At 46.0% G+C, this 16,735-nt stretch overlaps 1 protein-coding gene across 1 annotated transcript in view; it reads left to right on the top strand.

Moving 5' to 3' along the window:
• DOCK2 (dedicator of cytokinesis 2) overlaps window positions 1-16,735 on the top strand; it is a 373,603-nt gene that overhangs the window by 138,406 nt on the left and 218,462 nt on the right. Inside the window, exon 26 of the mRNA XM_008147631.3 lies at window positions 4,257-4,408. Coding sequence (XP_008145853.1) covers window positions 4,257-4,408 — 152 coding nt within the window. The remainder of the gene's footprint in view (window positions 1-4,256; window positions 4,409-16,735) is intronic.

Raw genomic sequence — 16,735 nt, forward strand, 5'->3', positions numbered from 1 at the left:
GGAGCCGATTTGCTAGAATTTTGTTGAGGATTTTGGCATCTATGTTCATGAGGGATATTGGTCTGTAATTCTCTTTCATTGTGTTGTCTTTATCTGGTTTTGGTATTAGGGTGATGCTGGCTTCATAGAAGGAGCTTGGAAGTGTTCCTTCCTCTTGAATTTTTTGGAATAGTCTGAGGAGGATAGGTTTTAGTTCTTCCTTGAATGTTTGGTAAAACTCTCCTGTGAAGCCATCAGGCCCTGGGCTTTTGTTTGCTGGAAGCTTCTTGATGACTGCTTCAATTTCGTCCATAGTTATTGGCCTATTGAGCTCTTTAGATTCTTCTTGATTGATTTTTGGAAGGTTATATTTTTCTAGGAATATGTCCATTTCCTCCAGGTTGTCCAGTTTGTTGGAATAGAGTTGTTCGTAGTATTTTGTAACAATCCTTTGTATCTCAGCGGGGTCTGTTGTTATTTCACCTCTTTCATTTCTGATTTTGTTTATTTGGGTCCTCTCTCTTTGCTTCTTGGTGAGCCTGGCTAGAGGTCCATCAATCTTGTTTATCCTTTCAAAGAACCAGCTCTTGGTTTTGTTGATCTTTTGTATTGTTTCTTTGGTCTCTATGTCATTTATCTCCGCTCTGATCTTTGTTATTTCCTTCCTTCTGGTTACACTGGGCTTTTCTTGCTGCTCTTTTTCTAGCTCTTTGAGTTGTAGGGTTAAGTAATTTATTACCATTGATTCTTGTTTTTTGCAATAGGCTTGTAGAGCTATGAACTTCCCTCTCAAGACTGCTTTCACTGTGTCCCATAGATTTTGGATTGTTGTGTTTTCATTGTCATTTGTTGCCATGATGTTTTTTATTTCTTCCTTGATCTCTCTGGTGACCCAGTCATGGTTTAATAGCATGCTGTTTAGTCTCCAAGTGTTTGATTTCTTTGGATTGTATTTATTGTAGTTGATTTCCAGTTTTATGCCACTGTGATCTGAGAAGACGCTTGATATAATTTCTATCTTCTTGAATTTGAAGAGACTTTGCCTGTGACCCAGCATATGGTCTATCTTTGAAAATGACCCATGTGCACTTGAGAAGAATGTATATTCTGTGGCTTTGGGGTGAAATGTTCTAAAGATGTCAATTAATTCCATCTGGTCTAGTGATTCATTTAGGATTGCTGTTTCTTTGCTGATTTTTTGTTTAGAGGATTTATCCAGTGGTGATAGTGGGGTATTAAAGTCTCCTACTATGATTGTATTGCTATTAATCTCTCCCTTGAAATCTTCCAGGAGTTTTTTTATGTATTTGGGTGCTCCTATATTGGGAGCGTATATGTTTACCAGAATTATTTCTTCTTGTTGGATTTCTCCCTTTAGTATTATGAAGTGGCCTTCTTTATCTCTTGTTATGGCATTTACTTTGAGGTCTATTTTGTCAGATATAAGTATTGCTACCCCAGCTTTTTTTTCATTTCCATTTGCCTGAAAGATATTTTTCCATCCCTTCACTTTCAATCTGTGTGAGTCTCTTGTTCTGAGGTGGGTCTCTTGTAGACAGCATATATATGGGTCGTGTTTTTTTATCCATTCAGCTACTCGATATCTTTTGATTGGAGCATTTAGTCCATTTACATTTAAAGATATTACTGAAAGGTATTTGTTTGTGGTCATATCTATTTTTGTGTCTATATTCCTTCTTACCTGTTTATTTCTTCTTTTTACAGTATTCCCTTTAGCAATTCTTGCATTGCTGGTTTGGTGGTGATAAACTCCTTAAGCCTTTTTTTATCTGCAAAGCTCCTGATTTCCCCTTCAATTTTGATTGATAGTCTTGCTGGATATAGTATTCTTGGATTCAGTCCTTTGCTTTGCAACACTTTGTATACCTCCGTCCATTCACTTCTATCTTGTTGTGTTTCTGTTGAGTAATCATTTGACAATCTGATGGGTGTTCCTTTGTAGGTAACTCTCTGTCTCTCTCTTGCCGCCTTTAAGATTCTCTCTTTATCATTTATATTTGCCATTGAAATTATGACATGTCTTGGTGTGGGTCTTTTGGGGTTGATCCTGCTTGGGACTCTCTGTACTTGCGTAACTTTTATCTTTCCCATATCCGGGAAGTTTTCTGTCATTATTTCTTCAAATAGATTTTCTAATCCCTGCTGCTCTTCTTGTCCTTCTGGCAGCCCTATTATACGCATGTTACTTCGTTTCATGTTGTCCCGAAGCTCCCTTAGGCATTCCTCCTGCTTTTTAATTTTTTTCTCCAATTGCTGTTGAGATTGAGCTTGTTTCTGTACCTGATCTTCTAACTCACTAATTCGGTCCTCTGCTTCTTGTAGTCTACTGTTGAAACTTTCCATGGTGTTTTTGATTGTAGCTATATCACTTTTCATTTCTTCCTGATTCTTGCATAAGTTGTTTATTTTCTCATCCATCCGATGTATAAATTCCACGACCATTACTCTAAACTCCTTTTCGGTCATGTTGCAAGCTTCAGTTTCACTGATTTCCTTTCTTGGTGACTCCACATTTTCTTTCCTCTGTGAGTTATTTCGTTTCCCCATTCTGGCTATCACCAGAAAGCTCAAGCTTCCGTTTGCGTGGACTTGGGCCGTGTGCTGTGGGGACTTCACTCCACCCGAGTTTCACTGAAGTGCTCTGACACTAGGACGTGTGGCTGCCTTTGGTTGGTGGGAACCAGACTTGCCCAGAGTCAGTGTCCCCAGTGTTCCGTGTGGTCTCGTGTGCACACTTAGATTCAGGGGCCCTGTCTGCACCACACTGTTGGTATGTGCCGAAAATGAGATCCTTAGCATGTGCCAGGAGTCAGAGTTTCCCTGTGTCTGCACCAAGACTCGAGTGTCAGAGTCTCTGTTGCCTTGTGCGGTTTCTCGTTGAGACTCAGGGTCCCTATGTGTGCATGCACCAACAATTGGGGTCGCTGGCTCTTAGTGTGAATGCGCTGTGAGTCAGGGATCCCAGGCAGCTGTGTCCGGCGTGCCAAATTCCCTGAAGTGGAGCTGCGACCTGTGTGTGCTCTCTCTACTGAGCCAAACCGGCTAGGGCGCACACTCTTGATTTCCTGAAGGTGAGCTGGCTCTGTGCACTCTACCGGAGTCCCGGAAGGGGGGCGGAGTCTGTCCTGCGCGCCAAATTCCCCAAAGGGAAAGCCCCTCTGTGCAAGCACTAAGATTCCCTGAAGGGAGAGCTGTGACCCGCAAGCCAAATTCCCCCAAATTCTCCGAAGGGGAGCCCTCTGTGCGCACTGACAGATTTCCCCAACAGGGAGCTGATTCTCTCCTGTGGGCTTGCGCGTGCGCCAAATTCCCTGAGGGGGAGCGAGTCCCTGCGCAAAGCTCTGTGGCTTGGGCGAGAGGCGGATCTATCAGTTAAAATGGCGCTGTCTGCGCGCCTGCGGGGAGGGGGTAGGCTCTTTGACTCACGGAATTCTGCCGGGACGTCTGGATTCTTGTTGTTTGTTCGTCTGAAGCTGTGATAGCAGTTCTCTGTCCCCAGTGGCTGCAGGGTCCTGGTTTGTCTCATCTGATACTTTAAGAACATCTTTTAATATGTTTTCTTATTGATTTCAGAGAGGGGGAGGGAGAGAGAGAGAGATAGAAACATCAGTGAGAAATATCGATCAGCTGCCTCCTGCATGTCCCCTATTGCAACTCGGGCATGTGCAACCCAGCAACCTCCTGGTGCATGGGATGTTGCTCAACCAACTGAGCCACAGGCTGGGCTCATCTGATACATTGAATGCCTCTCCATAGGCAACTACTTCTGCTTAAACACTTCTAGGATGGAGAGCTCTCTACTAGACCTTTCCATGATAATTTACTAATTTTGCTCAATTTTAATTAGAATTTAAAGTCTAGTGACTTCCCAAGGAGATCTTTGTTAATATCTAAAGATCTCCAAACTGGCCTATTCTCTGGGATTCATATCTTTGTGATGGAATCTAACAGAGGTATCACAACTAGAATCCCAACAGAATGAATTTAAACACACACACACACACACACACACACACACACACACACACACACACACAATCTGGTCTTAATTATTCCATAGCTGTTTTTATGGCCAGTCCAAACAGGTTGGTGAGTGCTTTTCTATGGGAATCTTAACCTAATGTTTAACATTAACATTTTTATAAGGAGACTATATTCTTGAATTAGTTATTTCATGAAAAGTTTCCTAAAAATAATAAAGAAAGGAAAGTGAACAATGAGGATGCTCAAGCACATCTGCATTGCCTTCGTTCCAGAATGCCGGGACATCCTGCTTCCTGTCATCACCAGAGAGCTGAAGGAGCTGCTTGAGCAGAAGGATGATGGGTCCCAGCAGCAGCTGCAGGAGAAGAGGTACTGCGTGGAGTTACTCAACAGCATTCTGGAGGTGCTCAGCTCTCAGGATGCGGTGAGTGCTCACAATGCCATAGATATCCTGGACGCAGACTAGGGCCGAACTGATGAAGCTCTAAAATGTTTGTGCTGACGAATGGCAATTGAAGTCTAAAGATGAAGGTCAATGGCTTGCTCAGCGGGCCTGCTTCTCCAGGGACTGACCCCCATGACTGTGAAAGATGGCCTGAGGATTGGAGTTGAGAATATGTGGGCATATTTCTCATTAGACAGTCTTGTGGTGTAGGTAATACATATTGCAGGCTTTTTAGATGACTGGTCCATTTCCAAAGCTTGGTTTGCAGGGGCAGGAGAAGCAATTTCCCATGCCTACATGGCCAAGAGAAAAACCTCCTACCGCTTTCTTCACTAATTGGGTTTAATCTTATTTCTCCAGTTATCCCCTGCAATGGAGAAAATGGTTAAGAGTTATTCTGGATGAGCATATTGCTCAGGAGTGATGCCCAGGAGGTGTTTGCCCCTAGATGGGCTGCTTTCAGAGGACAGGGTAGAACCAAACAATCAACTAAATCTTTTCTAAGTGTTAGTGTAAGCTTTCCTCCTCCTCCCTCCCAACCCCCACTCCCAGAAAATCCTCAGAGAAGGACTTTCTGGATGAACTCTATCTGTGATTGACTATAATTAGAAAACTCTGCAGAACAATGCTCCTTCACTGCTCATATCCCATAGTCAACCATCACTATCAATTTCTTTGCGTTTCTCTCTTCTGTATCATTCTTTCCATTCTTGCTTTTCTAATTAAGCTTCCTCTCATCTCATTACTATGAAAATGCAGCAGCGTGCTTGCTTTTTTCAAGCATTCATTCATTCATTCATTCACTCATTCACTCATTCACTCATTGTATATATGATTCACCAGGTGTGTGCCAGGTGTTGGGTATACAAAGGCATGGTCTCTTAAGAAAATTTTTACAGACATATAAATAAGCAATTGCAATATAACCTATCAACTAAAATCTACATGCATACTAGGGGTCCGGAGCCACAAAGACTCTGTGTGTGTGTGTGTATGTGTGTGTGTATGTGTGTGTATGTGTGTGTGTGTATGTGTGTGTGTGTGTGTGTGTGTGTGTGTGTGTGTGTGTAAACATTTTTGTCAAGGAAGCCTTCACCAAGAAAGTGAAGCTTCAGCTGGGTGTTCAAGGGTGAATAATTAATGATCGCAAATGCTACTTTATTTCCTATTTCATCCGCACTGTGCTGAATGCAATCCATGCCTTCGTTCTGCTCACTTTAATCAGTGCCCAAGATTGTTATCCTCATTTTACAGATGAAAAACCTAAAATTCATAAGCTTAATGTTCAACTCTAGACAGAAAATAAATTGCATGGTCAAAATTCATACCCAGGTCGGTCCAACTCCAAAGTCTTCATAGTGATAGGCATTGGGGATACAAAAGCTTAGTCTTTGTCTTTTCTTTCTATCCTCACCCTTTTCCTTGGGGAGAGGGTGTGTAATACCCAAAAACTTGGCTACTCAAGATTCACTCTGTGATGTTATGATAATGGTGGTGTTTTCATATATACACTCATGAGCCGGTTGTTGAACTGGCCCTAGTCTTTGCTATTTGATCTTTAAAAAAACTTTTTAAGGGAGAATTTTGTCTTAACTCTCACAGTGCGGGGACATGAATGTAGGCCTAACATTTCTCCAGAAACATTCCACAGAATGTTACCTCTTCCTGTTGAAAAGAATTTACAATGTTCCTTATATTTCAGTAATGCTCACATCCCTTTTCGTGTGGACTGTGCCAGTGGACCCCAGTTTGAGGAACACACTTTTAATGGGCCAGCTGCCAATTGCCCGAGTAGGGGAGGATGGCCCTAGCTCACAGTTCATTAGTTCAGCCGTGATTCGGGGATTCCACCCACCACATGGGAGTGGTCCCCTGGAGTTCCATCCTGACAGGTGGTCATCACTGTGCATATTGGGTAACAGCAGACACTGGTAAGAGGAGGCACTGTCTCACACACCCTAGGCCGTGGGCCTTCAAAGCAGAGAAGTGAGTGCAAGGCTCGGAGCTCCCCTGGGGGACTGTGGCATCTGGACTGGAGGTATGTGAGAAACATGGTTTCTCTCTCTGCTGCCTCCAGTGCACTGCTTCCATTATGACTTCCTACTATGGGGACTGCCAGCCCTTTCCCCAGGGGGAGTACCTGTCTGCTGGATGAGTTTTTAAATACTGGTATTACCACTGGGTTTGGTTCAAGATTTGGATGCTTTTGGAGCTTCCGACTAACCTCTCCAGCTCTTGAAGATGGAAATATCTCCACTTCTCAAGAGCTTTTTCTTTGACAGAAATTCATTCAGTAGCCATGATTACTTTGAACCAAATGGAAAGTCAGAAATCCCAAGTATCTAATCTAAATCTCTCTTGCTATGGTACAGAGTGGCTCTCAACCCGGGCTGCACATTCACATCACCCACGTTGCTTTTCAGAAGCAGCCGAGCCGAGGCTGCAGTCCCAGCTCTTCTGATTTAATTGGTCTGGGGTGGGCGGGGGCATCTCAATGACAACTTTACCAGGTGATGAGAACAGGCAGCCAGGGTGAGGACCACCGCTCAGTGCAGGTCTGCAACTTGAGCATGAATCTGAGTGACTTGGAGGAGCTATTAAAACAGGTTTCTGGTTGTTAAGTTGGAAGGATGGGGCCTGATCATTGATTTTTACTAACAGGTTCCCAGGTGATATGGATGGTGCTGGTCCGGGGACCACACTTTAAGAATCACTGCTCTAATATGACCTAATTTTTTCCCCATCTTCAGTATTCCCTGGAAATAGAAGAACAGTTGGGCTCATCCTCAGGCCTTTACCTTTCTAATTGAAGAGCCCTTTCCAGTCTATAAAACCTAGCATCTTGCAATATGGCATTTAATAAACCGTAAAATGGCAGAATCTTCAAGCCCATTCATTTGTACTCCTATATTCATTTTCATGCGACAGCGGGGACATGGCCTGTGCAAAGATCTGATTTTGAGAATCCAGACCGTTGGATGTGCCATTTGGTTTCTACAGGCACCAACTTCTCAAAGTCAGAAATTAGGAAGAAAAATAAAAAAGGCTCCCAGGGTGAATATCCTGGAATTGTTTTTTTCTGGTTATTAGAACCCTGTCCGCTGATAACAGCATAGCCACCCATTGTTTAGTGGTTCTTTGTGGGCATCACGGAATAGCCCATCTGCCCTCCCCAAGCATAGACTATGTCTGCCTGACGGAACCATTGCCCAGGGACAGAACACGTGTGGAAAGTTTGCAATTATAGTGCAGGATGCCAAGCTTCCTTTTGGGGGCCATTGTGTGTTTGGGGGATGGGAAAGAATGCTTGTCTTCAATAGGTCGTCATTGTTCCAGGAGTTCCACCCCAGCACAGCAGGCCTGGCATGTGGAAGCTGTTTCCCTGTTATTACTTTATTCATTGTAACCCTGGGTGGCATATGACTCAGGGCAGATGTCCGCCTTATCCTGGGTGTCGGTATTTTTTTAATAATGGTGTTAAATTCCCTCACTCAGCTGCGTGAGTTGCACTTAGCGTAGGAAAGAGACAGGCTCGGGTGAAGGGTGAAAGGTCAGACTTCTGCCTCTAGTAACCCCCTTTCTCCCCTCCCCGGCCAAGTTTAGTTGTCAACTTCCGTTGCTTTGAAAGGCAGTTTCCCACCGGCTTCGTTCTGTGCCTGGCCGTCTGCTGAGTCACTCATAAAATTTAATTTTTGCGCCAGACCAGGAGGGAGTTGGTTTTCCCTCTTAAAACAGGCTTTTTGTTTTTACGTTTCATCCCTCGGAAGGAAAAGAGAGTCCTTGTTTGTACCCTGCCTGCCAATCACACAGCGGGGAAAGATGGCTCCAGATTCTGAAGAGAAGGAAGTTGTTGTACCAGTATTTGCATCGTGGATGCCATAGAGAATGCACAAAATCTGCTTTAAAAAAATAAACCCTTGGAGTCTGTGGACTAGACCTGTGGGTCTTCAGTTCTGACTGGTATGGGGGGATCTCAGACTTGGACTCATCAGCTTAGACACATAGAGCCCTCACCTCTGCATTTTCTCTTGCTTGGAATGTCCTCCCCAGCTCCCATTCTTTCTAGGCAAGTAAGACGCTCAGCTCCTTTTAGCTTCAGCTCAAATAATGCTTCCCTTCCAAAATCTTCTCCATTCCACATCCTCTTCCTCTCACTCCCCCCCTCTCCCCCCCCACCCCCACCCCAGACAGGGTTAAGGACTTCCTTCTCTGGCTTGTCATACCCATGTGTTCAGACTGATATTACGGCACTGGTTGCTTTGTCACACTTCCCTGTGTGTCCCTTGCCAGGCCTTGAGCGCAGAAGCTCAGAGAGCAAACCTCACTAGCGGGCTCCTCTGAGCTTACACTTCCAGCCTAGCTTCATACTAATCCCCCTTTCCTCTCCATCTTCCTGCTCCGTTAACATTCTCTCAGTCCCTCGCCTGCCCAGCATTCCCTCACCTGTGGGCTGTGTGCGTGCTGTGGGCACTGCCAGAATGCATCCCCTCTCTTGTGGTCACAGGAGCAGCTTATGCCTGCTCCGGGTAGCATCTGTGTGTCATCCTCTGTGACTTGCCTGCCTGTGGAACCAGGAAGCCCTGATGAGAGAGGTCCACCAACCTGCCCTGCAGCTCTGCCCTCCCCTCCCCACCCCCAATGGTGGCTGCACAAAACTATCTGTTGAAGGAATGAATAAGTATGAGTTGCCCAGATCAATGGCAGGCCTGGTGTCTCCCTTGGGTCTTCGGCTCTGAGTCTAAGGGGATATATATGCCTTTTCCTCCTTTTGCCTTCCTTGGATGTCGGGCACAGGGGGTTAAATGAACCACACTCAGTTTATGACATGTTATCCTCATGGGTCTGCACAGGCCCTTCCTTATTTCTTGTGTGTGTGTGTGTGTGTGTGTGTGTGTATTTCTTACCTTTCATCCTTATCTCCTGCTCCCACCCCTCCACCTCCCCCACCTGCTAGAGGTGATTTGTCAATATGCTGAACATGCATGTCTGATGTTCGGTGCATGTAGTTTTTAACACACACACGCACTCCCACTCCCAGGCATGCCCCTCTCTTAAAAGGGACCAGGCACTGACAGCAGCAGGGCATTAGCGTCTTCCGCTCTGCTAAGGTCCCCACGGGCGGCGTGCACAGGGCGTAGTCTGCCCGGAGGGTGTTCTTGGTCCAGAGCTGCCCTGACCTGCCCGCGTGTGAGAGACGCAGACTCCACAGCTCTCTGCTTGGGTGCCTTCTGAAGAGCAGCCCCCGGCCACCCTGAGCGCCGTGCTCTCATAATCCTCGGCAGCCGGCCTGGTGCAGGCGTGAAGGGAGGCTGCTGCCTCCTCTTTGCATTACCATTTAATTCCCAGGGATCAATACCACCGTGCAAAAGCGGCGGGTTTTATCCTATCCTATCTGCTCCCTCGTATCTCAAATAAAAGGCAGGAGACGGGGCTTGCTGAAATTCTTTGTCTGGGGTGCATTCCAAGCAAAGAACAGCTAATTAATCCCCAACTTGCAGTTGAAATAGATCAAACCCTCTTGCTGTATCCAAGGCCATTTTCTTTATTCCCTTGCGCATCCCCTGCTTCCATGGCATTAAATGTGCCTTTGCTAGACCAATGGAATGATATTATGAGTTCATGGACAGTGACATCTGCTACACTCTTCTCCCACAGCACCTTCTAGCCTGTAAAGTCTTTCCTCATAAGTCATAATTGCTTACTTCTGGCCACCAATGGCAAGGTAGGCTTTATTATCCCCATTGTATGAGTGAGGAAGCTGAGTCTCAGAGAGAGGCTGGGTGATCCTAACTGAGGTCAGAGAGTTAGTAAAGGGCAGAGCTGGGAGGGAGTCACCCCATCTCACTCCAAAGTCACGGGCCTCCCACACGCCACGCCACGCTACGCCACGCCACACCACGCCACGCCATGCCTCCCCTCCCACCACTGTGCATTTACACTTTCCCAGCGTCAGTTCCCTGGTGGAGGGGCGAGCACAGGCCCTGGAGTCCGGCCACATTCCATTCATATGCTCATCCTGCAGACACCCGGGGCCTGTCCTGGACCCTGTGTCGTATGCTGGGGTGAGGATGGGGAGCAGAGAAGGCCTGCATCCGAGCTCTGCTTCTTCCTAGCTGGGGACCTGGGGGAGTCCTGTAATCTCTCTGTGCAATGGGGTGCTGCTTCCCCAGGTGGTCAGGATTACAGGGAACACAAGCACCTGTGAACACAGGCAGTTCCGCACCGGGCACACCATCCACCCCAGTGCCGGGGGCTTCCCTTCCTCCCTCGCTGTCCTTCCTTCCTTCTCCCCCACTGTTCCAGGCTGCCTCTAAGGCACCCCTGGCTCTCTTCTAAGAGCGGTAAAGGGCCACGTGGCCGCCTGGGAGAATGGCAAACAGGTACCGTGCCTTTCCCACTGGAGGCAGCCCCTCCCTGCCAGCCTGCGGCACCGGCTGCTTCGGAGGAGGCTTGCCAAGGAAGATCTGCAGCCAGAGCAAAGCCGTCCCTGCAGGGCAGCTGGACTTCCTGAGTGTTCCCCGGGGGGACTGAGAAAAGAGCCAGCCTCCTTTCCTTTCCAGGGGCTCCTTGGGGTCCCACAACTTCGGGGCTCAGGATAATTACTGCAGGGGGTGGTGAGCCGGGGCTGGCTCACACCAGCTCCTGAGCACCCAGCGTTACATTTTAGGAATCTTGTGAGTTATTTTATTCAATCACTGCCATTATTAAAAATTTATATAAATATCTATAAATAAATAGAGTAATTAAAATCAGAGGCAACAAATAGATACTCAAAACGCATCACTTCCTAAGATCTCTACCCTGGATTCTTGCCTCTATTGGGTTCGTTTGGTGGGAATACTACGCAATGCTCTGCGGCCGCCCATCTCTCCCCACATCCTTGTTCAGTGGCGTCACATTGGCAGCTTGCAATCCACCGTCAGTGAGGACTCACGCACAGGATCGCCAACACTGTATATCCAGACCTTTCGTTTTTCTTCCCTGAGAGCCAACTGGTAAACATGTGCAGACACATCACTGCCTGGGACTCGAAGGAATTGCAGAAAACAAGGCAAGCCCAGGGGAGCTGCCCGCGCGCCTCTTCTTCCCGTGGCCCTGGCTCTGCCGCCCTAAAGGTGCTCATGGGACTGAGCAAAGAGAAGCTGCTCCGGGGAGGCAGCGGCTTTTCAGACAGACTAAACACAACCTAGAGCAGAGATGTAGAAGGATGCTTCAGTTGCCATGGCAATGCTTACTGACTGGCAATGGCTTCTTTCCTGGCCGTGTTGAGAATGCGGGGACCTACATAGGCCATGGAGAGAGCGCCCAGGTTCCCGCACAGGTGAGGGGTGGGGAGAGTGACCTCGGGCTGCGGGTTCGCTCTGCCTAAACCAGATGTTCAGTCCACACAGCTGTAGGAGAAGCACACTTCCCAGGGACAGTATTGTTTTCCCCTTCAGTAGGTTTTGACCTTTTGGCCTTAAATAGGGTTCAAAGATGAATAAAAATTCATTTTGATTAGCAAACATCACAGTCATCATTGTTACAAGGTAGAACCATCTATGGACACCAAACTTGTTGGGCTAAAGTATGAGGAGAATCAGGATATTTGCACAGTCTCAAGGTATCTTCCCAAAGTATCCACTTATTAATGACATAAGGAACGATAGTAACTTTACAGTGGAGAAACCTGACAGGTGCCACCTTAACCAGGTGATGACAGAGAGCATCCCCAGTCAGGACATAAATGTACTGAGGACACATACCACTCAGGTGGGGAATCGTGCCAAAAAGGCACAACCCGGATCTCATAATTAGAACGCATTCAACAAACCCCAGTTGAAGGATATTCTACAAAACCATAGACTAGTACTCTTCAAAAGATAAGGTCATGTGAAAGGCCAGGAGACCCCATCACATATTGGAGGGGACTTAGGAACCATGGCAACTAAATTCACTTTTCAATCCTGAATTGGGTCATGGACCAGAAACTAGACATTAGAAGGAACCTGGCTAAACTAGAATCAGGCCTGCCGTTCAGCTAGCAGTATTGTGCCATTGTGAATTTCCTGGCTTGACCGTTGCGCTCTGGTTATGTTAGCATGCAGGGAAGTTGGATGAAGAGTACATAGGCACCTTCTCTGCTACATTTGCCACTTTTCTTCAAGTCTGACATTTCAAAATAAAAACCATTTTAAAGATGAATTTTGCAGTGTGTAAGGGATGCTAGCCCACTTTCAGAGGATGCACTGGGAGGATGAGCAGTTCCCCAAAGTACACCCGTTCCAGCGTGAAGGGATGCTGATGGGTGAGGGGCTCTCTTTGCCTTTTCAGTTAAAACTATAAAATCCACAGACAAATGACTATCCTTAGTAGAGGATTCTACCCTGAACTGCTCCAGCCTAGCAAGAGGTGATCAAATGAGCAATTAGGCCATCGCGTGACTAAACCATCAGCGTGCACTAACCCAGGACTGGGTGGGGGTCTGGGAGTGTAAGGGAGCAGAGAGCCTGTCCTGGCCACAGGACCTCCGGGGCTGCAGCCTTGTCCTGGGCTCTCTGACAGCCCTGTCCACGCCATGATTCCTAGGCCAACTTTTGGGGCTTGAATGTCACCTGATCTTTGTTTGACAGGCTTGGAGAGTGGGTGGTTTAGCATAACTTCCCAGATGGCTTGTTTAATCTCAGAGGATCCATCTGGAAAATGAAAAGACAGCTTTTGTTGATGGTTGACCAGAATTCCCCCCAATAAAATTAATAACCCAATATGTTCTGCTCCGTCAGCAACCATTAGAAATACTTCTTGACATATTCTTCAATATTTCTTTATCTGCCAGGACCAAAGTATAAAGGAGTTTGCCTGCAGCCAGATCCCTGAGGGCCTGGTGCACTCCCTTCTGCCCTCTATTCCATACCCACCTGGTGCCTCCCAGGGCCAGGACCAGGGTGAGGCAAGTGAAGTTTACCTAGGGATGGGGGCAAAGTGTACGGGGCACCAAAAATGCACTGACCAAGGAAAATAATATTTCCATGCAGTATGGTTTGATATTTGGTTCATCATGTATTTTTTTTGCATTAATTTTTAGCTTTTAAACGGTGACATTAAGTTTGATTTGTCTGGATTACTGAGTTCTTGGGATGCCTCTTACATTTTGTCCCATGGGCAAGAGCCTTGATCTCTCCCCTTAGTGCCGGCTCTGTGTAGTGCCTCTTGCCAATACGGCACCTGTGGTAACAAAGCTGGGCTCTGCGCGTGAATGCGCGAGCGTGGCAGCTGGCAGGCGTAGAGAGGCGCTTTTTTGTTCACCCCGAAAGGATGCCGAGGAGGGTTGCTGTCTGCAGGGAATCCTTGCATAAAAGCACGAGTTGAAAGGAACAGCCATTTACACTGAACCTTCCCTGGGCCAGCCACTTGCTTTCCAAAAAGCATTTCCTACATAATGTCTGAATTAAATCTCCCCTTCACAGTTGGCAGCGTGAGTTAAAAGCCCGCTCAGCAGCAGAAAAATGTAGCTATGTTTGGTCCAGGTTACAGTTACTGAGGGAACTATAACTTTGATTTGCCCAACTGGTCTAAATGTAAATCCTTAAGAGAAGCATGGTGAGTGGGAAAGGAAGTGCTTGGTTTTGAAAGATGCCTTTGATCCACGGCTCTGTCTGGAGTGCCCCAGCTGCCACACGCAATCCAGGGGCAACAACCAGGGACTGTACCAGAAAAGTTTCCAGAAAACAACCCAAGAGTTCTAGAATGGACATTTTCTCAGGGAGAGTTCAGATTATATTAGCCGCAGGCATAAACAACTGACTTGGCAGCACAGGTTAGAAAATGGAATGTTTAATTCCAGCCTGGTTTCTCCAAACAACATGCTAAAGCTGTCTTTCACTCTCTAATGAATGCCCTTTCTTCCACTGGAATTCACTCTCCACTTAGCTTTCCCCTCCACCCACCTTACCTACTGTCTGCAGCGTATGCTGCGTTCCAGGTAGACCAGTCTCTCACTGCCCCACCAACCCTCATCCTGTCCTCTTTCTTAGTCGTTTACCTGGTTCCTCAATCTGGAGGGCATTTAGTGGTTGTCCTGAGGGCCCCCAATTACAGGTTCATGACCTGAATCTAGCCCACCGATCTATTTCATTTCCCTTGCCAGATTATTATTATTTTTAAAATATGTTTTTATTGATTTCAGAGAAGAAAGGAGGGAGGGATAGAAACATCAATGATGAGAGAGAATCACTGATCTGCTGCCTCCTGCACGTCCCCTATTGGGGATCAAGCCCACAACCTGGTCATGTGCCCTGACCAGAAATCAAACTGTGACCTCTTAGTTCATGGGTCGACGCTCAACCACTGAGCCACATGAGCCGGGCACACTTGCCAAATTATTTAATGAAGCTACTTGCATTACTTCCTATTGTTTTCTAGGTGATTGAGTTGCAGGTTTATGCTATTTGCCTCACCCACCTGAACTGTGACTCCTGAGAGCCAGACTTTGCCTTTCCTGATAGACCCAACCCAACTTCCCCTCCCATTAAGAAATCATCCCAGATTCCTTCTGCCCTATCTTATCAATCTCCCAGATGCAGTCTGAAAACTTTTGGTTTTATATAGAATTTAGCGCTTAATTATCTGCAGTTTTACATCTGTTCTTGTCATTTTAGGCATGTCTGGCATATGTTGAAACAGGGCCAGCACTTTTTCTATTATTTTGCTATTTTTCTTTTCAACTAAGGCAATGTCTTTCCATCTCACAAAACATTATCTGAGCACCTACTGTTTGTCAGGCACCATTCTGGGTATCATGGATGCGAAGGTGATTAAGACAAAATGCTCATTCATTCAAAACTACCTCTGAGGTCTTAATTCTCAGTGTTCCTCAACTCCGGTGCTTGGCCTCAATGGTCTATTCATTTTTCAGGGCCCACCTTGTCCTGTGCCTTCTCCATGGTTAACACTCCCCCCACTGCCACCAGGAACTCTCTCTGACTATTCAGATCATCGCTGTCTTTTTAAGCCTGGGTCGATTCCCCTTATCTCTCAACCACCTAGTGCATTCCACAGATGTGTGTCCACCCCAGCCTCTTGGAATTCTGTCATAGCCTATTATTTCCTGGGCATGCTCTTATGTGGGTATCCTACTTCTAGTTTAGAGGCCCTCCGAGGATGGGGCTGATCCAGTCTTCTATCTCTCCTCTACTTCCACGCTGCCTGGGCATAGTCTGCCGAAGTCTGAGCAGATGCTCAATAATTAATCTTTGTGTTTTGATTGATCCTCTCATCCTCAGTTATTCTACTTTCTTGAATACACACTGACACTAACTTTATTTTTTATACTCAGCAGACCCTAATGAGAAAGGCAAATCTGTTGCTGTTGCATTAAACATCATATACAATGCATATATTGTTGTGCTCCCAAATTTAGAATTCAACACACATTTTCCTGCAGAAATAATGCCACACAACGACGGTGGTCAGTCTGAGTGAGCATGTTTAACCCAGAGTGCAAAGGAACCATGGGACAGAGAGCAGAGGCTCACGGTTACCTGTCCTCTTTTCATGAATAGTTTCTGAACATTGTAGGTCCTTCACCTTACCTGACAATCATCACACTTTGCTCACCTTCAGACTATCGGTTCCCTTATCTAGACAATAAGTCCCATGAGTGTGAGGACTACATCTCTCTTGTTCACTGCCATATCCTAACACAGTATCTGGCACAAAAAGTATCTGTTGACTTTCATTGAGTTAAATTGAAAGATTATGAACTTTGGAGGCCCACAGACATGGGTTCAAATTCCACCTTCGCCTCTAATGAGCTGTGTGATCTTGGGGAAGTGACATGGCCTCTCTGAGCTTCAGCTTACCTCTGCATAATATTTTGTTCATCATGACTATCATATTGATACTTAATATATGTTTCCTCTTCCCTTTCTTCTTGCCCCAATGTAATCCCATAAGTATTGATTTATTAGTGATATCTGCTTTTCACGCTGTATTGGCTGAGGTGGTGGTGACAGAGAAGGTGATATTTGGTCTGAGAGCCTTTTCGCAGCTTTAGAGAACTTCTATTTTCAGCTCTAGTCCTGACAGTCTGTGTGATCTGAGGCAGGTGACTCAGACATATCCGTGAAAGAGTGATGCTGGCTTTCTCTTATTTTCAAGTGTTTTTTTTTTTTTTTACCTAAGTATCACTCACTTCAGGTGAGTGACTATAACCTCTCAATGTTCTAGGGGTGGAGCCCAAATTGAATTCAGTTTTGTGTTTTATCTTAATTATTCATGCACACTTTATAGTCTAATTCAAAACAGATCCAGGTTTAAGAAATATTA

Source organism: Eptesicus fuscus, chromosome 6 (genome assembly GCF_027574615.1).
Source record: "Eptesicus fuscus isolate TK198812 chromosome 6, DD_ASM_mEF_20220401, whole genome shotgun sequence".
NCBI lineage: Eukaryota > Metazoa > Chordata > Mammalia > Chiroptera > Vespertilionidae > Eptesicus > Eptesicus fuscus.